This window comes from Aspergillus foveolatus, assembly GCF_047715535.1.
Source record: "Aspergillus foveolatus strain CBS 279.81 unplaced genomic scaffold BDW70scaffold_26, whole genome shotgun sequence".
NCBI lineage: Eukaryota > Fungi > Ascomycota > Eurotiomycetes > Eurotiales > Aspergillaceae > Aspergillus > Aspergillus foveolatus.
In genome coordinates, this window is record NW_027396090.1 from 249,175 (window position 1) to 273,088 (window position 23,914).

The 23,914-nt window shown below is 54.4% G+C and overlaps 11 protein-coding genes across 11 annotated transcripts; 7 read left to right on the plus strand and 4 right to left on the minus strand.

Moving 5' to 3' along the window:
- Nucleotides 1-266: 266 nt before the first annotated feature.
- Nucleotides 267-854, plus strand: BDW70DRAFT_160317 (cupin domain-containing protein; the record flags this gene model as incomplete). The annotated part of the gene is made up of 1 exon (XM_073740822.1): nt 267-854. One exon carries the CDS (start codon nt 267-269, stop codon nt 852-854), a length of 588 nt encoding a protein of 195 aa, XP_073595705.1.
- Nucleotides 855-1,075: 221 nt separating this feature from the next.
- Nucleotides 1,076-1,491, minus strand: BDW70DRAFT_160318 (uncharacterized protein; the record flags this gene model as incomplete). The annotated part of the gene is made up of 2 exons (XM_073740823.1): nt 1,076-1,156; nt 1,204-1,491. The coding sequence occupies 2 exons, from the start codon at nt 1,489-1,491 to the stop codon at nt 1,076-1,078; spliced, it is 369 nt and encodes a 122-aa protein (XP_073595706.1).
- Nucleotides 1,492-1,867: 376 nt separating this feature from the next.
- On the plus strand, nt 1,868-3,478 carry BDW70DRAFT_160319 (Aldehyde/histidinol dehydrogenase; the record flags this gene model as incomplete). The annotated part of the gene is made up of 3 exons (XM_073740824.1): nt 1,868-2,275; nt 2,334-2,950; nt 3,028-3,478. 3 exons carry the CDS (start codon nt 1,868-1,870, stop codon nt 3,476-3,478), a joined length of 1,476 nt encoding a protein of 491 aa, XP_073595707.1.
- A 276-nt stretch (nt 3,479-3,754) lies between these two features.
- Nucleotides 3,755-4,749, minus strand: BDW70DRAFT_150560 (DODA-type extradiol aromatic ring-opening family dioxygenase; the record flags this gene model as incomplete). Its single annotated transcript, XM_073739172.1, has 3 exons — nt 3,755-4,519; nt 4,561-4,691; nt 4,746-4,749. The coding sequence occupies 3 exons, from the start codon at nt 4,747-4,749 to the stop codon at nt 3,755-3,757; spliced, it is 900 nt and encodes a 299-aa protein (XP_073595708.1).
- Nucleotides 4,750-5,623: 874 nt separating this feature from the next.
- Nucleotides 5,624-8,620, plus strand: BDW70DRAFT_168408 (putative C6 and C2H2 transcription factor RegA-like; the record flags this gene model as incomplete). The annotated part of the gene is made up of 7 exons (XM_073742459.1): nt 5,624-5,640; nt 5,679-5,866; nt 5,924-6,924; nt 6,995-7,129; nt 7,195-7,319; nt 7,373-8,523; nt 8,604-8,620. 7 exons carry the CDS (start codon nt 5,624-5,626, stop codon nt 8,618-8,620), a joined length of 2,634 nt encoding a protein of 877 aa, XP_073595709.1.
- Nucleotides 8,621-9,394: 774 nt separating this feature from the next.
- On the plus strand, nt 9,395-10,239 carry BDW70DRAFT_168409 (pectate lyase; the record flags this gene model as incomplete). Its single annotated transcript, XM_073742460.1, has 2 exons — nt 9,395-9,850; nt 9,922-10,239. The coding sequence occupies 2 exons, from the start codon at nt 9,395-9,397 to the stop codon at nt 10,237-10,239; spliced, it is 774 nt and encodes a 257-aa protein (XP_073595710.1).
- A 1,339-nt stretch (nt 10,240-11,578) lies between these two features.
- Nucleotides 11,579-13,524, minus strand: BDW70DRAFT_136897 (class I SAM-dependent methyltransferase). Its single transcript, XM_073736948.1, has 6 exons — nt 13,159-13,524; nt 13,001-13,105; nt 12,905-12,945; nt 12,403-12,843; nt 12,312-12,342; nt 11,579-12,260 (listed from the first exon to the last, which is right to left on the minus strand). The coding sequence occupies exons 1-6, from the start codon at nt 13,306-13,308 to the stop codon at nt 12,048-12,050; spliced, it is 981 nt and encodes a 326-aa protein (XP_073595711.1). The 5' UTR covers nt 13,309-13,524; the 3' UTR covers nt 11,579-12,047.
- Nucleotides 13,525-14,108: 584 nt separating this feature from the next.
- Nucleotides 14,109-15,672, plus strand: BDW70DRAFT_136901 (FAD-dependent oxidoreductase). Its single transcript, XM_073736949.1, has 3 exons — nt 14,109-14,223; nt 14,282-14,319; nt 14,372-15,672. Exons 1-3 carry the CDS (start codon nt 14,121-14,123, stop codon nt 15,572-15,574), a joined length of 1,344 nt encoding a protein of 447 aa, XP_073595712.1. The 5' UTR covers nt 14,109-14,120; the 3' UTR covers nt 15,575-15,672.
- A 242-nt stretch (nt 15,673-15,914) lies between these two features.
- BDW70DRAFT_150566 (glycoside hydrolase family 43 protein) lies at nt 15,915-17,823 on the minus strand (the record flags this gene model as incomplete). Its single annotated transcript, XM_073739173.1, has 3 exons — nt 15,915-16,786; nt 16,854-17,337; nt 17,404-17,823. The coding sequence occupies 3 exons, from the start codon at nt 17,821-17,823 to the stop codon at nt 15,915-15,917; spliced, it is 1,776 nt and encodes a 591-aa protein (XP_073595713.1).
- Nucleotides 17,824-18,886: 1,063 nt separating this feature from the next.
- Nucleotides 18,887-21,332, plus strand: BDW70DRAFT_136904 (uncharacterized protein). Its single transcript, XM_073736950.1, has 4 exons — nt 18,887-19,382; nt 19,454-19,827; nt 19,874-20,540; nt 20,589-21,332. The coding sequence occupies exons 1-4, from the start codon at nt 19,017-19,019 to the stop codon at nt 21,270-21,272; spliced, it is 2,091 nt and encodes a 696-aa protein (XP_073595714.1). The 5' UTR covers nt 18,887-19,016; the 3' UTR covers nt 21,273-21,332.
- A 232-nt stretch (nt 21,333-21,564) lies between these two features.
- Nucleotides 21,565-23,379, plus strand: BDW70DRAFT_136905 (NADH:flavin oxidoreductase/NADH oxidase). The gene is made up of 3 exons (XM_073736951.1): nt 21,565-21,681; nt 21,737-21,826; nt 21,877-23,379. Exon 3 carries the CDS (start codon nt 22,031-22,033, stop codon nt 23,297-23,299), a length of 1,269 nt encoding a protein of 422 aa, XP_073595715.1. The 5' UTR covers nt 21,565-21,681; nt 21,737-21,826; nt 21,877-22,030; the 3' UTR covers nt 23,300-23,379.
- Nucleotides 23,380-23,914: the final 535 nt, after the last annotated feature.

The following is a 23,914-nucleotide window of genomic DNA, read 5'->3' on the forward strand; positions in this document are numbered from 1 at the left end:
TCGGCACTGGACTGCAACATCCAGTGGAGTCAGCCTGCATATCCTAGATGTTTTTCATACACCCGATGTGGACGCCGTGGTCCCGAATACTGCCCGTCCTTGGTTGGCCCCGCTGGCATTTGCCCTCCTTAGTTACGATACATAGAAAGATATAAGCAATATAACCTTCGTTCACCACGCCACTCTCCTCCCTACTTCAAACATTGCATCCAAGCATCATCCTATCTATTGAACCTATCACGCAACAAAACTAGACAAGTCCTAAAATGTCAGCATCCAACGAACCCTCGGCGCCCAAGAACCTCCGCCCCCTCTCCAGGTACATAACAACCCACAATGCCGCCGGAAAAGCAATCTTCTCCAACACTATTGCGCCTACTCTCCCTGTAACACCGATCCCCGACGGCGCCGACTTCTCCCTGGCGTACACTTCCCCAACAATCCCGGCCTCCTTCGCCAACGAAACCGACATCGCCGCTTACGCCAGCTACCTGGAACCGGGCAATTCGCCGGGCCTGGTGATCTCAACAGGCTCTGTCTGCCGGATCGTCGATATGCCACCCAATGCACTATCGCCCATGCATAGAACGGTGTCACTGGATTACGGCGTTGTGCTGGAGGGCGAGGTGCAGCTCGAGTTGGACAGCGGAGAGACGAGGCTGCTGAAGAGAGGAGACGTTGCCGTGCAGCGCGGGACGAACCATGCATGGAGAAATGTCACACCCCCAGGGGAGGATGCGCAGGCCCAGTGGGCGAGGATGTTGTATGTGCTGCTGCCGGCGGAAAAAGTCGAGATTGATGGGAAGGCGTTGGGAGAGGAGCTGGGCCACATGGGCGTGCGGTCGAGTACTTAATATATATAAACCTGACAGCTTCGGCAATAAACTATATATGTCTGTGATCTGTGATGGTGCCGTGCCGTGTCTTTCATATTATCAAGTAGTTTGAACAGCAAAGCAGGATATGGCGGTATTTCACCTCTATAAAAATGGAACTAGCCCTTTCTACTTCGGGTGACCCAAGACAATACAGTTTAGAACGACTCCATATGATAGATTGCTATTCAACTAACTCGTCAATACTCCCCTCCCACGTCATACCGAAAAATCCGGTCGTTGATCCTCCCTCCTGTCGCCCGCCATAGTTGCGCAATACTCTAGACCATCATCAGCACTTGTCTTACCTCCACGATGGTAAACGTACCGCGTTAAGCCAGACACCGTGCAGCATGGATTGAATGAAAATATATTCCGGAACGCTGGACCCGGCGCTCCTCTCAACAAAGTCAAGATTGCGGTTGATGGGCCGGTAGGCTGGGATGCGGCGATGGTGGGTTGGCCAGCTGGCTGGGTTCGCTTGTTGGACTGGAGCGGGCGATTGGGACTGCGAAGGCGAAGGCGACGATGGGGACGGATAAGGAGTGCTGTGGTGCAGTTCGTAGTCGGCGAGGAGGGAGAGGGTTGGGGCTGTGGTAGTGGTGGTCGAAGACATTTTGATATATGCTCCTGAAGAGGAGAACAGATGAACGCTGATGGTTTGAACTTGCGAAGAGTGTAAAAGACGCCTCTGGCCGAACAGTAAAGACAGGCTAAGACGGCCAGCCCATCCAGCAACTTGACTAGTGAGAGTTCTTTTCTGCTGGTGCTCTCTTACCTGTCCCCCCTCCTCCTCGGGAGGGGGGATGTCGGGGTCTCCCCCACATCCCGAACCGGCGAGCGCTGTTAGGTCTATGAATGATGGCCGGAAGATGGAGGGTCTCTGGACAGGGGAACAGTGCCCACATAGCTTTCTTATCGAGCTGTATATACCTACTACACTCGTACTCGTACACATACTACACCCCAAGGACCAACGCCAGCAGCTCACGATGCCATCGCCCTCCCCATACCCACGCCTCCGCGCCTCGGCCATTGACGGCCGCGCACTGAACACGCGGTACAAGCAGGCTCAGCTCCAGCGGCTGCAAACGGCTCTGCTCCAGCACATCCAACGTGTAAAAGCCGCGATACAAACCGATACGAGCCATGACGCTGGCGAGATCCAGGCGGAGATTGTTCTCGCACTTACCGAACTCCGCACGCACTATCTCTCTCTAAGTCTCGAACAGGATCTCGAAATTGAGTATCTCGTCACAAAGGGGAAAGATAACCCTAATGCGACGAGACCGGCGGGCTCGGGGATAGTGTACATCGTGCCGAGCACGCATACTATGTTCTTTGCGGTCATCTCGGCGCTCTCTGCGGCAATTGTGGGCGGTTGCTGTGTTATTCTTGAAGTAAGCCCAGTATTGATAGTCTTGTAGCCTTGGTTGTGCTAATTAGGGCTTGCGACAGTTGACGAAGAATACAATGGCCCTCCCGCCTCTCCTGCGACAGATCCTCTCAGACGCTCTCGACGCAGACACATTCGCCATCGCAGAAGAAAGACCAAGCACCGCATTCCTGGAAGGAGTGCTGATCGTTGCGCAGACAGACGTCCCGTCTCTGCCACAGTCATTGCAGTCCCCCGTCAACGCCAAAACGGTAGCCGTCGTCGACCGCACAGCAGATCTCAGATCGGCCGCCGAATCTCTCGTGACCGTACGGTTCGCTTTTGGCGGACGGTCCACGTACGCTCCTGATATTGTTCTCGTGCAGGAATTCGCCATGAAGGCATTTGTCGAGGCTCTCATCCACCATTCGTCAAAGTACCTCGCCGGACCCGATGGAGAGTCAAGAGAGAAAGCTGTTGGCGCGTCCAACCCGCGCCGACCAGGTCCGGGCCCATCAGTGCTAGACGCTGCGTATAAAGATCCCAGCGCCCGGGTCCTGGTTGCAGGCTCTGGATGGGGCGTTGTGGAGGTTCATGACCGGCAGTCGACCCTGTTGCAGAGGAAAGAGAAGGTAGCGGAGAAAGTGCTGATTCTGCATCCTGTTAGCAGTCTGGACGATGCGATCGACTTTTGCGCTGGGTACCTCCCCTTAGCCCAATCCCCCATAAGCCAAATAAGCTCCTTTGAGGCCTAGGGCATGTCCTGACTGTTGACAGATTCGAAACCCTAGCAGCAACGTACGCCTTTGCTGATCCTCCATCCGCCAAGTACCTGACTCAATACATTGACGCCCATATCTCATTCATCAACCACCTCCCCGTCGAGTTTCTAATCGGCCCTGCGTATCCGATCACCGCCCATCCCCCTGCCGACAGGTCCACTCGGTATAATGCGGCTAACTTTCTCGTCCCGCGTCCGCAATTCGTGGCTGAAAGCGCCAGTTCGACTCTCATCCGTACTGTATTAGACAAGCCAACCTCGGCAGAGGCAGTCAAGGTATGGGATGACGCGCTCAAACCGTTGCCACCCACGGGACAGAAATCCGGCAAGAGGATCGGGTTCTTCGAGCAGGGCATTCTCACGGGCGTGGGGATCACGCTGATTTCTGTGATTGGGGTCGTGGGGGCCGTTGGGTATTATTCGGTCTGGTTTTTGAGGCGCCTTTGATTGTATCTATCTATTCGCTCGTGTAATTTCTACCGAAATATTTGCAGCGGTTACAAAGTTGCTGTTATGACGCTTGAATTGGTATGGAGTGTTCACGTGGAGTTAGGGCTGAAAAGACAAATATAGTTCTATATCAAGCCGCAAGTATATACAAGCCCGCCAACACCTCGACCAGTCTGCTGAAACAATCAACACTCCTCTAACGAGTCAAACGTATGTATAAGAACCGATTAACCTAGTCAGATCTCAAAACTAAGGCCACTACAGAATAGCTACCTACACCTCTACCTCGACGAATTTCCGCCCACCACCATTAGTGCTCCCATTCCACTCACCAAACGTGAACTGCGAATTGCACATGTTCGTCAACTCCCAGCTCTCAGCGCCCAGAACCGTCTTCGTGCCCACATCCTCCCACTCTCCCACCAACCCCGCCACAAACATCGCCGCCATGAAGTGGTCGTCCGTGGCATGCGCATCCCTATACCGCGGATGCTTCATCAGCCTGGTCATCGCCCGTCGCAAGCCCGGCCCGCCCCCGACCTTGAGGATCACGTCCTCAACGGCCTGCCTGAATTCCAGCGCCCAGTCTTCAGGGGGCGTCTCCATCGCGAAGTTATCCCGGAACCGCAGCATCGGCCCCCATTTGTTGCGGTAGAGGTTGTGCACGGCACCGCCGGTGCCAATCAATAGATAGTTCTCCGCGCGCAACGGCCGTAGTGTACTTCCGATCTTGACGTGGTAGTGCGGATCGTACCGCGCGTTCATGGAGATGATCGTTGTTGGCGGCGACGTGCCGGGAAACATGTGGATGAGGATGAGATAGACGTCATGAATCCAGTCGAACTTGTCATTGCCCGACACGCTGAAGCCGGCCGCCCGGAGCATGGAGATGCAGCGCTGGCCCGTCGAGAGGTCCGGAGTCAAATTGTAGTCGACGTACTTGGAGGGGTGCACGTATGCGACGGGCGATTTGCCCGGGTTAGGGTTCATGGAGACCTCGATCGCCTCACCGGCTGTGTCCCAGTGTGCGCCCTGAAGCTGTCAGTAAAGGAAATAAGTATAGAAGTGCAGCGGAGTACCATAATCACCACGCCCTTGATCCCTCGGGCCAGAGCTTCGGCGCCGCATTTGCGCCAGTACTCGGCGGACGATGATTCCTCGCCCAGCATCATCGTTGAGCCGTGCGAGAAGAAGTGCACGGGAGTGAGGCCTGCGCTGTCAGAAGAGCCCTATAGACGTAGACCGTATACATTGGGGTGCGTACCCATGATGGTTGATGATTGAACTGAAGGGTTCCGGATCCGCTTTGCTGGCTGTTGTTTGGAGAACACCGCATGAAGTAGAACTCGGTTTGGCTATCATTATCACGAAGATTACAGGAAAATGTCCATTAATGTCCACTTACCAGATAGGTTGGATTGGCGATTCAGTGCTGCAGAGGGCTCGGGAATGCGCCCCCACATCCCGACCACTTCGGGCCCGCAGGAGAACGGGATTGTTAGGGCGAGAGTGGGCTGATACACCGGGCCATGACCATAAATGTCGAGTATCCTTTTATGAGAACTTCCTTCTGAGTGCAGCTATCTCGCTGCATGTTTGATAGGTATCCTCTCTATTTCATGCCGCATCGGCGTGCCATCTTAGCTGTAACCAGTAAACTGCCAGCCCCAGAATCCGCAAAGTCTGCCCCATATTCCCGCAAAAAGCCGTTGCTGTGATTGGTCCCCGCATAATGTTTTCCCCACGCCATACAGCCAAAAATGAGTGGAGGCTCGGTGCAGGAACTCTGGAGCCCAAAGTCGGCTTCCGACTCCAACTCTCCATCCCCGCTGTGTCCGCCCTCTCCTCAGTTTCACTTCCCACCTAGACATCCATGCAATGCAGAGTGCCCTCGACTCTCCGGGCTCCAGGTCCCGGCAAGGCTACTTCCAGTGCGGCTTCGGGTCGTGTCGCAAGGCCTATAATCGGGCGGACCATCTGATTCGCCATGTCCGCTCACGTCTGTCTACCTGAACATTTATCTTAAACCAACGTTCATTGACAAGCATAGATACTCGAGAGAAGCCATACGTCTGTCAAGTCTGCAACAAGGGATTCTCGCGACCGTGAGTTTTCGTCCTAGAATTCTTCCCTCCGTCGTGGATGCCCGCTGAAGAGAGGTCAGAGACCTGCTGAAACGACACGCCGCAGGCCACAGCCACATACAAGACGGAAAGCGCAGGCGGACTTTGTCGTACTCGAAGAGCGGGCGTGTCTCGCAGGCTTGTAAGGCGTGCGCGACGTCGAAACTCAAGTGCGACGAGGAGAAGCCGTGTCGGCGGTGTCGAGATCGGAAGCTGTTCTGTGATTATGTTGATGGAAATGCACAGGATGCTGAGCAACAAGGTACGTCTCCAGTCTGCCGACTCCGGGGCGACGCGGGTGATCATACTGACAGGGTAGGGTCCAACGATGAGCACGAGCATGAACACGAGCAGGAGGAGGAATACTCCCCCCTCGAATCGCAGACCTTTTCGCCGCTCAATCCGGAGATGGATGTCCAGCAGCTGGTTACGCCTGACGTGCAGATGGATTACCTGCCGTCGAATCCAGGCCCTCCGCCGCCTATACCCGCATATGATGGCAAGTCATGCTTGGACAAAGCGCAGATGCAAGCTGACCAGGGCCCAGCTCAAACCGTCTCTTCTCTTGTTGACCACGAAAGCGGCGTCTTCAGCGTCGACGGGACCTTTTTCCCTGAATTTATCCCAGACTCTCTCGTCTCATTATCGCGTCCTGGAGAAGTTGACCCATCCGCATTCCCTCCGAACGACTATTACGCCCACGGACTCTTCGACCATATCGGTAATTTCGACTTCGATCTCACAGAAGTTGATTTTGGCCTGATCGACTTTTACAACTCGCGAGGCTCTGCCAATCCTGCTCCCCCGCAGCCCGACGAGACCGACCGTGACGCAGACAGAGACAGCGGCATTGCCCTCGGCGCAGAGGCATACAGCCGGTCCAGCCTCTCAGCCTGGAAACCGGTCCACTCTGACCACGCCTTCGCCGACCAGAACGACCTGTCTGTGCCCAAGTCGATCGACAGCCCTGAAGCGAGCGCTCAGTGCAGGCATCAGATCCTTTCAGAACGGTTGTCACCGGGGAGTCGTGATCTCATCTTCGGAATGGTCCTGCAGACGAGCCAGCGCGCTAATCTGACACGCATTATGAAGTCGTTTCCCAGCACGGAGCTGCTCGACAGCCTGATCCAGGATTTCTTTGCGTACCAGGCTCAGCAGGTGGACTCGTGGATCCATGGGCCGACCTTCAATCCGAACGAGGAGAGCCCTGATATGGTAGGCATCGTTGCTGCTGCGGCTGCAGTCAAGTCGACTATCCCAACGATTAGGAAGCTGGGGTATGCGTTGATGGAGGTTGTGCGGTTGCAGATGAGTTTGAAGGTAGCCCGCCAATTCCTTTACTCCTACTGCAAATCATGCCTCACTAGATGCTGATAATAGTGCTCCACAGTATGAAAATGACAACACTACAATCCGCGATCTCCGGGCTTCGCAGACGTTCGCCTTGACGCTCGATATAGGCATGTGGAGTGGGAGTGGGCGGAGGACAGAAATCGCCGAGAGCTTCCAGCAGCCCCTCCTAACGGTATGATTATGTCCTATCAAGTAAACTTACCCCGTGCTCTGTCCTAAGTGAATCGTGGTATCTAGATGCTCCGCCGCGGGCTGCGTTTCCGACGTTCGCTCTACCCGACTATAGTACCCTCTCTAGAAGACACGCCGTCAATATTAGAGCGCAAATGGCGCGACTGGGCGGAACAGGAGTCATTCAAGAGGTATGCCATTTCTTCGTGCCTCTCGTACTCTATCAGACTGACCGGCAGGTTAGACTTGTCCATCACCTCTTTCTCCACGACGCCCAGTCCAGCCTGATGCTAAACATCAACCCTCTTATCTCCTACGCAGACCTGGAACTCCCTCTCCCCATGATCCGAGCACTCTGGGAAGCAAAATCCGCAGTCGAATGGCGAGACATCTACATCGCTACGTCAGCACCAGGCTTGGCTCCAGAGAGACTCCCCTCGCTCGTCGACACCCTGCGTGACATGTCTGCATACCAGGGCCGTATCGACCACCAGCTCTCGGCCTCGGTGATTCTGCACGGCCTCTCAGCTCTAGTCAATGAATACCACCGGCTCAAATTTATTGCGCAGGGGAGCTCAAAACACTGGAATGCACTGGTCATCAATTCCAGACAGCAGGAGCTCGAGCAGGTGTTGCAGCATTTTCGCATGATCAACGTCGACACAGACCCCACCGCTATGTCTAGCCCGAGTTCCAGCCCTGAGATATCGCTTCTGCACGAGGTGATCTCAATGTTCCTCTTCATGTCGCTCGAAGACCTCCAGCTCTTCGCCGGAAAAGAGGACAGGAACGAAGCGCGGCGCGTGTATGACAGCGCCCTGGAATGGATTGGCAGCGTCGACAGTCGTAAAGCGATTTGGCATGCTGGGCAGGCGATCCGGGCCGCGAGAGCCATGTCCATGGCCAAGGAGGGCTCGCTCACGGGATTTCTCGCCATTAGCGTCTTCTATGCTTCGTTGGCGTTCTGGTCATACGGGGTCGTCAGCAGAGCTCGTCGGTCAAAGATCTCTACCGTCTCTGCAACCACTGCTGGAACCATTACCTCTACCACCACCACTAATACTGCATCTACTGTGCTGAGTCCGAACTCGGGCCTCGGCAGCTCGACCTCGGCCTCCGGCTCTGAGCCGTTAGTCTTTCTAGACGGCGAAGAAACGGCCGACGTCCATAGATTCATCTCTCTGGCGCGGGGGTGCCCTGCTCTCCGGGGATTCAGTCTAAGTGACGGGCCGGCTCTTGTGTCTGATCCTGGGAAAGTGATGGATGTCGCTCAGAGACTCCTAAGGGGTGATGCAAGTGCCCAGACGCCGTATGAGGCGCAGCCGCCCCTGGTACAGGGGTTGTGTCAGCTGATGCATGGGCTGGGGAGTGCAGCCGGGAGAGGAGCCGGACAGGGTATAAGCAGTAGTGGTGGTGGCGTTACTTAGCATCGATGCCGGAACAGTTAAGGGTTATTTACGCTGATATGTATATAGAGCTGTATGATGATTAATGTACTTATGCCCGGCTTTGACGGTATCCAGTCACAATCCGCTATCACCTACTAGGTAGTCTCCCTCGCCTGAATAGCATACCTGGGGTTTACCAGGAGGTCTGGGTATCGACCATCCAGCCCTGAGACCTCACCCCGTCGGAATTATACCAGAAATTCAATTGCCGTCAAATACTCCGTAGCGCAAGGTGCTTACGCTTTTTGCAGATCGCAGCAGCCACTTGGGTGGACTACATCATGTAGATATGGGACAATAAGACCGCAACAACGAAAAGTCTTGGGAGGCTTGGATGGGGGTGGCAGTGCACTGGCGAGACGAGATCCCCTCAAACGAGTGGACATGAAGAAGAACGGAAAGTCCGCGAATCAAATAGACAAGGCCCGACTGATCGACACAGTCTGAAGACATAATATAGTGGCCAAGGAGCCGCCACATTTAGGGCTTCGGGATCAGGAACTGATCGGCAGGGTTCTGCTGCTGGTGACTCTGTTGGCACGGAGTTCTGTTTGTCCATGGCGACGAGGTCGGTATCCATTCGAGTGGTGGGATATTGTTTGACATGTAATGGTGATCGTCGCAGAGTTGAAACGCCAAGGTCGTCATGTTGGGTGTCCATACGATATACTTCATCCTGTAGACAGATGGCCGTGAGAGAGGTATAAAGACCCTCTTTCCACCTCGCAACCAGCTCAGTTCTCAGTTCCCAGATCACAGCGTCTCGAGCACTTCACTCGTATTTATCACAAACGTCTCGATTTCACTTCTTGCCCACCATGCCCGTTCTCTCCAAACTGCTTCCCACGCTCACGCTCACCCTGCCCCTCCTTGCAGGCCGGACCCTCGCGGCCGCTAACCCCAAGCTATCAAAGAGATTCACCTTCCCGATCCCCTCCTCCACCGGGAGTGTAACCTTCTCTGAGCCATACGAGATCGCCGCGGGCGAGACCTACGACGGAGAGCTGCAGACCTTTGGCCGCGGCGTCGAATGCACTGGCCAGGATGAAGGCGGCGAGTCCGACACGGTCTTCATCGTGCAGGAAGGCGGCACGCTCAAGAACGCCATCATCGGTGCTGACCAGATCGAGGGCGTGTACTGTCTCGGCGCATGCACGATTGAAAATGTCTGGTGGGAGAAAGTCTGCGAGGATGCGCTCTCCCTGAAGGAGGGGAGCGGGCCCTATATTGTCACTGGAGGAGGCGCGCAGGGGGCCGAGGACAAGGTCATCCAGGTAGGCAGCAATCCTCCCAACTTCGAAAACTCCCAAAGTTAGTGCTCTCTGGTTGATTGACGAGAATGCAGCACAACTCTGAAGGTGAGGTCATCATTGACGGATTCACGGTGTACGACTTTGGCAAGCTATACCGGTCGTGCGGGACATGCGGGGATATCCAGCGCTCGGCGACGATTACCAACGTCGTTGCCGTTTCAGGGAGCACGATTGCCGGGGCGAATGGGAACTTTGGCGATGTGGTTACCATTGACAGCTCCAACTGCGCGACGGATGTCAGTGCCATCTGCACCACGTACGAGGCGGATGCCGACGGCGGCGAGCCCGAGGAGGTCTCGACCGATGTCACCGAGGCTTGTGTGTTTGAGGAATTGCCCGCTTGTGAGTAGGCTGCGTATCTGACGATGCGGGAGTGGACTGGAAGACTTTTGACAGCTGTTGGATGTTTATTAGGGTATATATCTTCTTGAACCTGGATGGACGCGTACGTACGCCAGTGTTTCTGCCAGGTAGTATGCCAGGTATCCCAAAAAAGGCCGATCTAGATAAGACGATCTCCTGCATGATCTACATAATCTAAGAGATCCATATAAAACCCATCTGCCCTCTTAGAACGGAAGGTTGAATATATGTAGGTATGGGTATGGTACGGTACGGCACTTAGTATGGCTGACCTTGGCCACGCCTCAGCAGATTGATGGCTTTGATGCCGCGCTGTTTGTGCTGTATATCAATCTGTGGATTGGATACGATTAATTTAGACTGAAGTGACTATTCGCCCACGCGGCCCAAGTGATGTTAAAAGGATCTAGTTAGTTCATGAGGCTCAATACGAGTACATATGCTTCAAGAAATCCAAGAATGAGGACTTGACTCCCTGGCTAGGCTCGCACGGGTAAGCACAATACCAATTGTAATCAGAAAGCCAACCTTGAATCAAAACCCCTTGGGGAATAGATACAGGTACATACCGGTACAATCAGGTACATACAGGCACATCCGTACACCCAATAGACTCTCCGAGGTGCGAATCTTTCTTATCTCTATTTTATCCTTGTATTTATATCTATTCTACTATATTTATATTTCTTTCGATTACAGATATATTTTATACATTTCTCATTCACTGGATAGGCGGGGTGAGGGTGGTCGTCCGGTTGGTTACATTACCAGGAAGTTTACCGTCACGGGATGATGCCAGGCGGCGCTGCTAATGGGGTGCATATACAGACGCTGGGCTATTATCTGGCAGTGAAAATTCTTGTCTTGGTGAGAACTCCTAGTAGGAAGGCTAAATGGTAAGTGATAAGTATACATTGGATGTATAGGGAGGTCTATGACTACTGGGCAAGTAGAAGACCCTTGCAGGACAAGAATGAAACAGAAATTGTGCAGAATTTGCAGGTAGTCCTTCAAGCCAACAAAATTGTACTCAAAGTACACCTGCAACGAAACAAGGCATAAGAAATGGAGATGAATGAATGCCTGGTTGTGCGCGGGAAGACCCGTCCCGAAGTACCAGGATCGAGACAGTCGCCGAGCCGAATCGGCGACGTCGTGGTCGGAAGGCGCTTCCACCACCTTCTCTGCTCGCTATGCGAGCAAGTAAAGACAGCTTTGGAGATGGAATAGGGGTACATCACCCGGGTCGGTCAGCACCTTGTGCTCTGCAAAAGTACAACGCTCCCGTCTTTCGAATACTTCTGGTAACTTGGCTGCTGATCGCACCGGTCTAGTACCAGCTAGCACGCACCTAGCACAGTCCGTACACTCTGTGAGTCCTAGTACTCGCTGAAAGTGATGGGCCACATTCCGCGCCTGGCAGATAACGGCTATCCCGTCCCGAACCACAAAATCCACAGGACACGCCAGGGGCTCCCTATGTTTGTACTTATTTAAAAGATACCCCTCGCAGAAATAGCGGCCGGTCTATGCTCGATCTTGAATACGCCTTTAAACACTCAGGCCATGTCGTCATAACATCATAAAGCTAAGCTAAGCTGTGCTAAGCTATGCTAAACCACTAATCAACAAATACAGGTACAGGTACAGAGACGGTCGTCGGATTCTGTACAGGGTATAGTGCGGTGAATGCAGTGAATGCAGTGGATGCAGGATGCGGTGCTCGATCAACAAGACTGAGAAGCACTCAACGAAGCAAAAGCCGAGGCTCGCGCCAAAATGCTAGACTAGTAACTCAGCGAGGCGGACTCGATATCCCCGGCCCCGGTTTTCGAGCATACACCACCGTCCCAGGGAGATAGGCGTGCGTGCGATAGTCCCGCAGCGCCGTCCGCATTTGCGCTAGATGGACTTGCGAGCGTTCGTACGACCAGCCGAGGGTCGTTGTGAGCAGGCGGAGCATGAACCCCTCGATCCCGCCGTTGAGACGGAACTGGTTCCAGCGGCCCTGGGCCGACGAGTCAGCGCGATCAGAAATCAAACTATGGAGGCGACTCACGAGTTCGTGCAGCTTTGGATCGGAACTCCATCTGGCGAATCCATTAGCGACTTCCTAGCCATTGATGCTCGTGCATGACATGAGGGAGTACCCGTTCATCGGCCATTTGAACCGCTGTTCCACTACGTCCACGAACCCGGCCCGTATCAATCGCTCTGCCGACTCCTGCCAGATTGTGAACGTTTTGCCCGACCGCTCGCCCGACTCGACGACGACCCGCCCCCATTCGTGATAGAAATGATCCGGCCCCATTGTCCCATCATCGGCGATCGGCTGAACGGAGTGTTCCACAACCTCAATGTATCCGCCCGGTTTCAGACACTGCCAGCAATGCCCGAAGAACTCGTCCCAATCCGGGATGCAGCCAAATAGCTCGCGGATATGGATAAAGTCGAATTGATTGGCGGAGTATGTCCAGGGAAGGGTGATATCGTCGATTTCAAAGATGCAATTTGGCGGAACGAAAGACGGCTGGATCGGGGACAGGTCGACCCCGGTGACGCGGGCGGAGGGGTACTCGTCCGCCGCATCGCTGCGGGAGATTTCCAGTTAGCGACGGTCGCATTGGGGCAAACCTCTCGGGAGAAACATACATCGCCCAGATTCCGGTTCCGGTACCGACGTCGAGGATTTCCTAAACACTCGCTCAGCAACCGTCGAACGGTCGGGGTGAGAGACGGTGGTGGTACCTGCGGGTTCTCGATCGGGGCCAAGTGCAGCTTTCCGTCCAGGGTGAGAAAATACATATGATGGGCGAGATCCTGCTGCGCATTCGCCGTCTCATCGTTCGGTCCCTGCGAAATGAGCCTCGTCAAAAGTGGTCGGGTTGAGTGAAGGAGGGGCGTACCCAGTATGCGCCGTCGCGGTACGAGTGGTACCGGCGGCCAAACTCGTATCGGTAGTCGGTGATATACGTCGACAGGGTCTGGGTGTCGTCGCCAATGAGCGAGTCGTCGCCATACGCCGAGTCGATATCGTCGTCGCTGTATTGGGTCATGGTTCTGCGAATTGCGTGGTAACGGGTTGGGGGCGGTGCAAAGCGCTGGACTCGAAGGTGAAATAGGAGGACTCGCCTCGAGACGCAGTCACAGAACAGAGTGGGCCGGACCGAATCTCGGGGGCAAAATAGGGGACCATGGATCGGGCGCAGTAGTACATCGTAGTGATTTAGCCAGACTTGACTCTTCTTATTGATTCTCTGTCCAGTTGGTAAATGAAATTGTGACTGCAGGCGGCAGCTGACATATTCCCCGTACAGCCAAGCCAGAGTCAGCATCAGGATGCCGTTCGTACTCCGTACGCACAGCTTTTATGCGCGCACCGTGCGCGCACTGTGCCCGCGCACAATATCGTTATGCGGGCAATTCTGCAGCCTCGCAGCTTACAGTACAGAATGCTGCTGGCCCCTCCTCCCGTTCTCCACCTTCATGCTATTGAAGCTTGTTTACTCTGTTCTCTACCGTATCCCTGAGAATACAAGATTCAGTCTTGACTGAAGGATCATTCTAAATCTACTGCACTGAGCTCTCCCTCCGACCGAATTCCAGAGACTAACCTCTCCTCTGTTGTTTTCTGCTCTCTCTGCTCTGCTCTGCCCTGTTTTGCCTGCCCTGCTCTGCTCTTGCACTGCAGACACGGCTCGGCACACGGCATGGCTCCTCGTCCCCGTCTCCATGGCTCCACCGATAAATTAACCCAAGGAGATTTGATGGGCTGATACTTTCTGAGAGCAATGCGTCATGTTGCCTTTTATCTTGTCTCGTCTGTCCTCCCTCCCTGACCTCCTCTTCGTCCTCATCCTCGTCCAGGATGAACCTGCTCAAGAGACTATCGGCCCTCTTGCCGGGTCGTCGCCTTGCAGTTGCTGAGAGTCCTTCCACAGAACATGTGACCGTCCTGATTGTGGGTGCGGGTACGTACCTCCTAGAACACTAGCACTATCGGTAGAGACCACTGACTTGGCAGGACAGGCTCAACGGGGCTCGCCCTCGCGCAGGGACTGAAAAAGGTACCCCCTACCTTCCGCAGCTACGAGGAAGTAAAGCTAACAATGAAAGCAGGCCGGAATCCCATGTATTATCGTCGAGAAAAATCCCAGCATAGACGCCCAGTCCCGGGACTGGAACATGGGCCTCCATTGGGGCGCCGAGTCGCTGCAATCCCTCATGCCTGAAGCCATGTGGTCGCGCATCCAATCGATCCAAGTCGATCCCTCTACGCCCACCGCAGAATTGGACTGCATCAAATTCTTGAACGGCGCAACCGGCGAAGTCATGACGACTGTTCCCGCGAAGAAATTCTACCGCCTGCGCCGGCGCAAACTCCGGCACTTGCTTTCCGAGGGGCTGGATATCCGATGGAACCATAGGATCACCGCGATAGAGTACTCGGGCGATGGGAAATATGCAACGGCGTACTTTGACGACCAGGCGAGTGTAACGGCGAGCTTGATTGTGGGCGCGGATGGGGCGCGCTCGACGGTGAGGGAATTGCTGCTGGGGCCGCAGAATGGATGTATACGGACAGTGCCGTATTGCGCGACGTGGGTCCAGGCTCGGTATACGGCGGAGCAGGCGCGCTTTTTGCGGACATTCCACCCGCTCTACATTGCGGGGATCAATCCAGCCGGTTTCTTCTCGTTCCTTGGATTGCATGATGCGTCGAGTCCGGATCCGGCGGCTTGGACTTTCTTCTTCTATATCTCTTGGCACTCACCTCTCGAAGAACAAGAAGCCACAAAGAATTGGACCAACGCGCAACGCCTCGCACAAGTTAAGCAGTTCGCGCAACACTTTACAGACCCCTGGAAATCGGCGTTCGAGTGGCTGCCCGACGATCAGAAAGTCTGGTACATGTGTCTTACGGACTTCGACCCGGGCCGTGACGAGCATAGATGGAACAACCACGGCGGACGTGTAACGCTGGCCGGCGACGCTGCGCACGCGATGACTTATCAGCGGGGACAGGGTCTCAACCATTCCGTGACGGATGCGGGGAAGCTAGCAATCGCCATTGGAGATTTTGTCTCTGGGCGCAAGAAGAAGGGTGACGCAATTGATGAATATGAGCAGGAGATGATCGAGCGTGCTGGAGGCGAAGTGCGCATGTCAACGGCGAACACGGAGATGATGCATAACTGGGAGAAGGTGCTGGAGTCACCGGTTTTCAGGCGCGGGATGGCCAAGGTGCAGGATATAGCGGCGGTTGAAGCTGCAGCTACGGCTTCTAGTGATAAAGATGCGGATGATGGAAAGGGGGCTTGAGAAGACGCGGCGGTCCGCATAGCATTCTATGCACGTATGACTGTATCTATACTGTATATAGCTTAATACCCAGCGACGGCGGCTTGTTTGCATGCTAACATTGTGTCCTATAACCTAAACCTCGTCTCTTTGGTCCTGTAGCACAATCAGTTTTATCACTTGAAGGGACGAATACGGCCTTTTCAGCGCAAGGTTCAAACTCGAACCGTCCGTCTTTGCGTCAGCCATTACTCATCCACACTTCGAACATCCGGATCCGGTTATACTGTTGCTTCCCCTCCACTTCAACCACGCCAACCAAGCTAGACCAAAAATCCATGTTTCGACCCATACTTACTACTTAGTCGTGGTCTATACCTCTGACCTGGGCGTACTCAAAATCCGCCGGAACCCTCACAGCCTCACGATCACCCACTGAATAGAGCCCCAGCATGACCCCCGTAAACGGTGCGCCGATAGGCAGCGGTGCTTCAACCAGAGCCCTATTACTTACTTCACCAACCCATTGCACCTCCCCCGTTTCCGGTTGTTTAGCTCCGGGGACTGTGTCTGCGTCTGCCTGAACCTCGCGGAACCCAAATCGATACGAATCGCCGCATTCAGTGCGCAAGACGACTGCACTGGTGCTCGAACCAAGCGGGAAATCAACGGCCTTGCTCGAGAACCCCGGTGTACTGTGAGTATTTGACGGCGTGAACCGGATGATTCTCTTTCTCTCTTTCTTGCCATCATCCAGACTGCGCGACTCTTCTGTTTCTGCCTGAGACGGATCCAGCCGTATCCCCATACTGACAAATGTGAAATAGTTCAAGTAGACTGTCATCCCAGCCTCGGCATTCACACTGTCAGGGAAGAAGCGTAATTTCGTCTCCCAGGTACAGTATCGCGCGGTTTGCTTGCGTAGGAAGAGTGTTGGGCAGGAGGGCGTTGAGAGGGTGTAAGGGACGCCAAATAGGCGGAGGCCTCCACTGATCCTGGCGTTTTGGTCTGGCTGTGTCGAGCACGCGAGAAGGGCGTAATCTTTCTTCAGTGGCGTGTTCTTTCTGTACCAGCCGAGTTGGAGGGTATCGGAGGTGAAATCGTCTCTCCATTCCACGGACGACGTGTAGTGGTACAGATGCGGCGTATCAATGGCGAGGGTTATTCTCCTCTTGGAGTTGACCACCGGCCAGTTGTTCTTCCATGTTACGGGGGCGAGAAACGTTTCTCTGCCTGCAATGCCACAGGTTAGTCCTACCTCCCACAAATGCAGACTGGAGGGGAAGGGAAAAGTGCATACCAAAAACACTCCCCTCCCACCGCTTCTCGCTCTCCCTCCACACCGGCCTCACGCCCAAAAACACAGCCCACCAATTTCCGTTGGTATCCTCTACAAAGTCTGCATGGCCTGTATTCTGGACCTCATCGTCCGGTGAGACCCCGCTTCCAAAGAGCGGATTCACCTCGCCGACAGGCCCAGCCTCCCATGGGCCAAAGGGACTACTCTCAGACCGACACACCCACTCGCTATGTCCGGATTCTGTGCCCCCCTCTGCGGTGAAAAGATAGTAGTATTTCCCTCTTTTGAAAATATGCGAGCCCTCAGAGACTCCAGAAGACGAGGAGCGGATCAGTTTCGGTGCGCTGGTTACATCCCCCGTTTGCAGGTCGATCGTGCTAATGTGGATTGCAAAGTCCTTTAGGGGGGCACCATTCGTGATCGTGCGCTGGTGCTTGCGGTATGTACTGCTCAGGTAGACGGTACCGTCATCGTCGAAGAAGAGCTGCATACCTACGGATCAGTCCCGTTCCAATATCTTCCCATACATAGTGGTGAATAGGAGAAATACATCCTGATCGAATCCCACCGCATCTAGCCAAACGCTCTCGCTCCAGCTTCGCCCCGTAGGATCCCAGATTCCCTCCCAGTCGGTCTTGACATAGAACCCGCGAGGCCAGACTCTGTCATCGTCCTGCGGCCTATACCGACTGAAGCTCGCCGCGACCACGTAGAACGTTTTCGTGGCCTCGTGGTACCGGATCGTCGTCGCCCATACTCCACCACCCGGCTCGGGGGTCTGGATCTGCAACTGTGAGGGACGAGTGATCGCGTGGGTTATCAAATTCCACTTTATCAGGTCTTTTGAATGGTATATGGACGCCGAAGGCGTGTATTCGAAGGTCGAGGTTACAAGGAAGTAGTCGTCTCCGACGCGGACTATAGAGGGATCGGGGTTTGAGCCGGGTAAGACGGGGTTTGTGTAGGGCATTCTGCTGTTTTTTTTCTGGTCGAGTTGAACTAGTATGAGAGCGGGGAGACGATCTATAGGGTTCGTTGGGTTGGTGAGGGGTCTGCATTGATATAGATGTTGGACAGCATCATGATTGGTGGAATATTGTGACAGCTCGAGGGTTGAGCAGGATCAAGGCTCTGTAGCCTCATTACAATCAGCCTGAATGTGGTTAATATACTTCCTGTACAGTTCCTGGTTAGTTCCTAGCTAGTTCCTGGCTGGTCAATCTGGTAGAGTATAATAGAGTACAAGGGTTGGAGAGATAATGGTTAAGAAAATCCAAATATATATTTTGACGAAGTCACACCCAGTCTTCCAGCTCCAACAACAGCAATACATCGGGTAGAACAGATATGAGACACGCTCCACTTTCCCCCATCGTCTCGTAAAGGACAAATGCCACCACATATGGGCACTCTGTCATTTGCCAGCCCATTTACACTACCAAGGGCGCCGACCAAGTGCACCCACGGAAATTATCGCTTTCTCTTTCGGGCCCACGTGCTTCCAGATGTGGCCACAAGCTCGATCAAAATGCATGTGATTAAGGCCGAGATAAGCAGCACTTAGCACTACCCGGCCTGAAAATGACGCTATCCGGCCTGGAAATGAGATTGAGATTGCAATAGTGAAACCTCAGTCCGACTGCGAGCCACGTGAAAGCAGGCTGGATGATCAGCACTGATCGTTAAGATAACAGGGCAGCATCGGCTCATCAACTGCTGGTCGGCCAAAGGGAATGCACGCCGATTGCGCTAGTATCATCCTGCAATGTGCATTGATTGGACAAGACCCTAGCCTGTCGGGAGCGGTTTTCTGAGAATCTGAATATCTGCCCTGTGAATCAAACTTGCTGCCGAGAAATTCCTGAGGTGGAAGACTACTGCGGTGTCGGGGGCTAGTAAGGCAGTAAGGCATCAATTCAAGCAGGTGAGCCTCGGCAATTTCCTTTTCGGGTTTACCCTCGGGCCAGCTGAGCTCAGCTTCCATGCTACTCTTTCTCCGGCTCTTGCTCTCGCCTGGAAACCCGACCCCGTGGAGTCCGGGGCATCCATCCACGTATATATTACCTCGCCTCGGTTCACCGACCGAAATATTTTCTTTCGAGTTTCACCTTCTCCCTCTTCATCCTCACATCACACCAGCCCACCCCAGAACCAGACGAAACAATGCCAAATCCACCTCCCGCCTGGGTGCAGGCCCTCAAGCCCGCCTCACCGCAAGGCACGGAACTACTGACTCAGGAGCGTGCCCAGTCAAACATTGACGTCGACACACTCGGAAACCTCCTGCACACTCAAGAAGCACTCAAGAAGCAAGACGAGATTCTATCGGTGCTGAAATCCGAGAAGGTCTTCGACAAGTCGCGCAACCATGTCCTTGGACGCACTGAGAAGATCCAACTTGCGTTGGCGCGGGGGAAGAGACTGCAGCAGTTGAAGAAAGTGCACAATTGGTCGGATGAGGACATGTATGTTGCGAATGATTTGGTGGCTGAACCGACGCCTTATGGATTGCATGCGTCGATGTTCATGGTACGTACCCCTTGGTGACTGTAGTTGGGCGGTGGGAGAGTCCCGCTTGGCTAATGGTGCTCGCTGGTTAGGTGACACTCCGCGAACAAGGAACACCGGAACAACATAAGCTGTTTTACGAGAGGGCGAGGAACTATGAGATTATTGGATGCTATGCACAGACGGAACTGGGACACGGATCGAACGTGCGTGGGCTGGAGACAACGGCTACTTGGGATCCTTCGGATCAGACATTCATCATCCACTCGCCGAGCCTGACGGCGTCCAAGTGGTGGATCGGATCGCTGGGACGGACGGCGAACCATGCGGTGGTTATGGCGCAGTTGTACATCGGGGGCAAGAACTACGGGCCTCACCCGTTTGTTGTTCAGATCCGGGATATGGAGACGCATCAGCCGCTGGAGAATGTCTATGTCGGTGATATTGGGCCAAAGTTTGGTTACAAGTGAGTGTCCTGGGCTCTCTGGTGGGATGTTGCTGACTGGTGCCAGTACCATGGACAACGGGTTCCTTCTCTTCAACAAGTTGAAGATCCCCCATGTCAACATGTTAGCGCGGTTCGCGCAGGTTGACAAAGCTACGAACAAGTACATCCGCCCCGCCTCGCCATCGCTTATGTACGGAACCATGACCTGGGTGCGCTCGAATATTGTCCTGCAAGCTGGCGGTGTCCTCGCCCGCGGCGTGACCATTGCTGTCCGCTACTGCGCTGTTCGGAGACAGTTCCAAGACCGTGACGCTAAGGCCAATGCTGAAGAGAACCAAGTCCTGAATTACAAGATGGTCCAGATCCGACTTCTTCCGTTGCTCGCCGCTATGTATGCTCTGCACTTCACCGGCCGCGGCATGATGCGCTTGTACGAGGAGAACCAGGAACGAATGAAGGCTGCCGCACAGGCAGACCAAGAGAAGCGGGGTGCAGGCCCAGAGCAGCTCCGCGCGGGCTCTGATCTCCTTGCCGATCTGCACGCCACATCGTGTGGTCTCAAGGCTCTGGCCAGTACAACCGCCGGTGAAGGCCTCGAGGTCTGCCGTCGTGCCTGCGGTGGCCACGGCTACAGCAACTACAGCGGTATTGGCCCGTGGTACGCAGATTACCTGCCGACCTTGACTTGGGAGGGCGACAACTACATGCTCACTCAGCAGGTTGCGCGATATGTACGTCCCCCTTCCACCACCACTTATCTTATCACTAATATTTCGTAGCTCCTCAAATCCGCTCGCGCCGTCCTTGCTGGAAAAGGCACCGCCAACGACACCTCGCGCATTCTGCAGGCATACCTTTCCCGCCGCGACAAGGGCGCCTCCTTCGACATTCTTGGCAACGACGCCGACATTGTCGCGGCCTTCGCCTGGCGGACGGCCCACCTCACCTTCGAGACGCTCAAGTACCGGGACGTCGAGAAGCGCTCGTGGAACAGTTTGCTTATCAACTTCTGGCGTCTTTCCACCGCTCTATCACAGTACCTCGTCGTGAAGAACTTCTACGAAGCCGTCAACTCACCCGAAATCAGATCCTCCCTTGACAAGGACACAGCATCTACTCTCCGATCTCTCTTCCGCCTCTACGCCCTGCACACTCTCGACCGCGAAGCCTCCGAGTTCTTCTCCTCCGCTGCCGTGACGGTACGGCAGATCGGCCTCACTCAGACAAGCGAGGTTCCGAAGCTCCTTGATGAGATTCGGCCGCATGCTGTGAGACTCGTTGATTCCTGGAAGATTCCCGATTGGCAGCTCGACAGTGCGCTCGGACGCAGCGACGGTGACGTCTATCCCGATTTGTTCAAGAGGGCGAGCATGCAGAACCCGGTTAACGATCTGGTGTTTGATCCATATCCATGGAATGAGAATGTGCTGAAGAATGGGGGTGAGATTAAGAGCAAGCTGTGAGGGATTATACTCTTCTTTCTGAGATATTGCGTAGAGATTTTGTTAGAGTACTAGACTGTCCTGATACAGGTGGAATATAGAATAGAAGGATGAATACACTTCTGCCAACCTTATCTCGCTCAAGAGTATACTGGTTGCTCGAAGAGAAGATAGACACTTGCTCTAGCATATTTCCTTGCTTACCAACCTCCCCGAGCCAAAAACAATGAGTAAGCATCGGACCAAGCATCTAAAACTTGTCACGGCCGAGACATGGCCGAGCGAGCAGCATGGCTGCGCTGGTGGCGATCGCCCCGGCGCCGTTGCGGCAGAGGACGATCTTATTCGCTGCCTCACAGACAAGGCGACAAGACTTCTCAAACGGGCTAGACCCGGAGACATTCTTCGGGGATTGTGCCGACAGTCAGATCTTTATTCCTTCAGGATCGGTGTTTGTTCCTGGCATACGACAGATGCTAGCATGCCTTGAATAGTGCAATACCGCTTGCAAAACATCTTTTCCTTCTCAGATTCGGGAATTCTGAATAACTGTCTCTGTCGTCTTGACGGTGCGTGTACGTGAGTGTTGACAATGGCGTATGTGGCGATGACTAATGTATACAAGACAAGGCTAAAAAACATCCCCACCACGATTTCAAAGCAAGTGGACCTCAACTGTCCTTCCACTCGATTCTGAGACCAAGTTTGCTATATAAGGAGCGTACTGTCCCTGACGGAGATGTCGTCCATCACTCTCTATACCCCTGCAGTCCTCCATAATGGCTCTCCCTGACGTCGAAAACACCCCTGCCGCGGGCATCCCCTACTTCACACCAGCGCAGAACCCTCCTGCTGGAACAGCTGCCAACCCGCAAACCAGCGGCAATGCCGTCCCCAAGCTGTACACGCCCCTGACGGTGCGTGGGGTGACCTTCCACAACAGACTCGGCCTCGCGCCGCTCTGCCAGTACTCCGCAGAAGACGGCCACATGACAGACTACCACATCGCGCACTTGGGAGGTATTGCTCAACGCGGCCCCGGTCTCATGATGATCGAGGCAACCTCCGTCTCCCCCGAAGGCAGAATTACGCCGCAGGACGTCGGATTGTGGAAGGACTCGCAGATTGCGCCCATGAAGCGCGTCATTGACTTCGTGCACTCGCAGTCCCAGAAGATTGGCGTGCAGATAGCCCACGCCGGCCGCAAGGCCTCTAACATCGCCCCCTGGCTCATGAATAAGGGCGTCATCGCGACGGAGAAGGTCGGTGGCTGGCCGGATCGTGTGATCGGCCCGTCCACTGTTCCCTTCCACGAGACTTTCCCCACCCCCAAGGCCATGACAAAGGAGGACATCGAGCAGTTCAAGCGCGACTGGTTTGATGCGTGCAAGCGGGCCATTGCCGCCGGCGCGGACTTCATCGAGATCCACAATGCCCACGGGTACCTTCTCTCTTCTTTCTTGTCACCGTCCTCTAACACCCGCACCGACGAGTACGGCGGCTCCTTCGAGAACCGCATCCGGCTCTCTCTCGAAATCGCCCAGGTCACCCGGGACGCTGTCGGCGCCAATGTCCCTGTTTTCCTCCGTGTCTCCGCGACGGACTGGATCGAGGAGACCCTCCCCGAGGAATCGTGGAAGCTCTCTGACTCCGTCCGCTTCGCCGAAGCCCTCGCTGCCCAGGGCGCCATTGATTTGATTGACGTCTCTTCCGGCGGTGTCCACGCCGCGCAGAAGGTCAAGTCCGGACCGGCTTTCCAGGCTCCCTTCGCGGTGGCTATCAAGAAGGCTGTTGGCGATAAGCTCCTTGTTGCGACGGTGGGCACGATCACGAACGGTAAGCAGGCGAATAAGCTGCTTGAGGAGGAGGGATTGGATGTTGCGCTTGTGGGACGTGGGTTCCAGAAGGATCCCGGTCTGGCGTGGACTTTCGCGCAGCATCTTGATGTTGAGATTGCGATGGCGAGTCAGATTCGGTGGGGATTCACAAGGCGCGGGGGCACGCCTTATATCGATCCCAAGGCTTATAAGGAGAGCATCTTTGAGTAAGCGGGGAGTATGGGGAATTCTTTAGATATAGACTAGAGCCTGGTGTTTTTTTCTATAGACAATAGAGCGTCTTACTTCAAGGATCGATGATTTGTATTCCCTTTCCATAGACCAGCCTGAGTTCGCACGTCTACGTATGGAGCTGATGTGCATGCAGAGAACGGAGGCTGCCGCAAAGTTCCATTCGCGACGGGAAGAGAGACTACTGGCTTAAGCTGGAATCGAATCAAGCAGCAGCAACTCAATTTAAGTCTGCCCAATGAGACGTGCGATGTTGTTATTGTTCTCCGTAGACTGAGACGATGCACTTCACCCAGAGTACCCGCAAACCCTACCAGTTCTTGCCCAACTCAAGAGAGATACAAGCCTGCAGTCTAGAAAGGCACGTACGCAATTCTATTTCGAGCTGACCTTGAGGTTGGAACCGTGGCTGAGTACAAATATTGGTGCATACGGGCCGGCCTCAGCTGAACCAACCATTATTGTAAGATTTCCATTCTTCATGGATTGGCTTAGCATGAGATAAGACCTGTAACACCCAGGAAAAACACTGCAACTTGACCAGCACGCACCGAGTCAATACATGCTGATGATTAGGGATAGTAGGGTACGCCG

Coding starts and splice junctions, on each gene's coding strand:
- BDW70DRAFT_136897 (XM_073736948.1), bottom strand. CDS start 13,308: ATGACCCAATACAGCGACGACGATATCGACTCGGCGTATGGCGACGAC. Junction 13,106..13,158: donor ACCGCGACGGCGCATACTGG/GTACGCCCCTCC, acceptor CTCATTTCGCAG/GGACCGAACGATGAGACGGC. Junction 12,844..12,904: donor GGAACCGGAATCTGGGCGAT/GTATGTTTCTCC, acceptor AATCTCCCGCAG/CGATGCGGCGGACGAGTACC.
- BDW70DRAFT_136901 (XM_073736949.1), top strand. CDS start 14,121: ATGAACCTGCTCAAGAGACTATCGGCCCTCTTGCCGGGTCGTCGCCTT. Junction 14,224..14,281: donor CGTCCTGATTGTGGGTGCGG/GTACGTACCTCC, acceptor TTGGCAGGACAG/GCTCAACGGGGCTCGCCCTC. Junction 14,320..14,371: donor TCGCGCAGGGACTGAAAAAG/GTACCCCCTACC, acceptor CAATGAAAGCAG/GCCGGAATCCCATGTATTAT.
- BDW70DRAFT_136904 (XM_073736950.1), top strand. CDS start 19,017: ATGCCAAATCCACCTCCCGCCTGGGTGCAGGCCCTCAAGCCCGCCTCA. Junction 19,383..19,453: donor TGCATGCGTCGATGTTCATG/GTACGTACCCCT, acceptor CTCGCTGGTTAG/GTGACACTCCGCGAACAAGG. Junction 19,828..19,873: donor GGGCCAAAGTTTGGTTACAA/GTGAGTGTCCTG, acceptor GACTGGTGCCAG/TACCATGGACAACGGGTTCC.
- BDW70DRAFT_136905 (XM_073736951.1), top strand. CDS start 22,031: ATGGCTCTCCCTGACGTCGAAAACACCCCTGCCGCGGGCATCCCCTAC.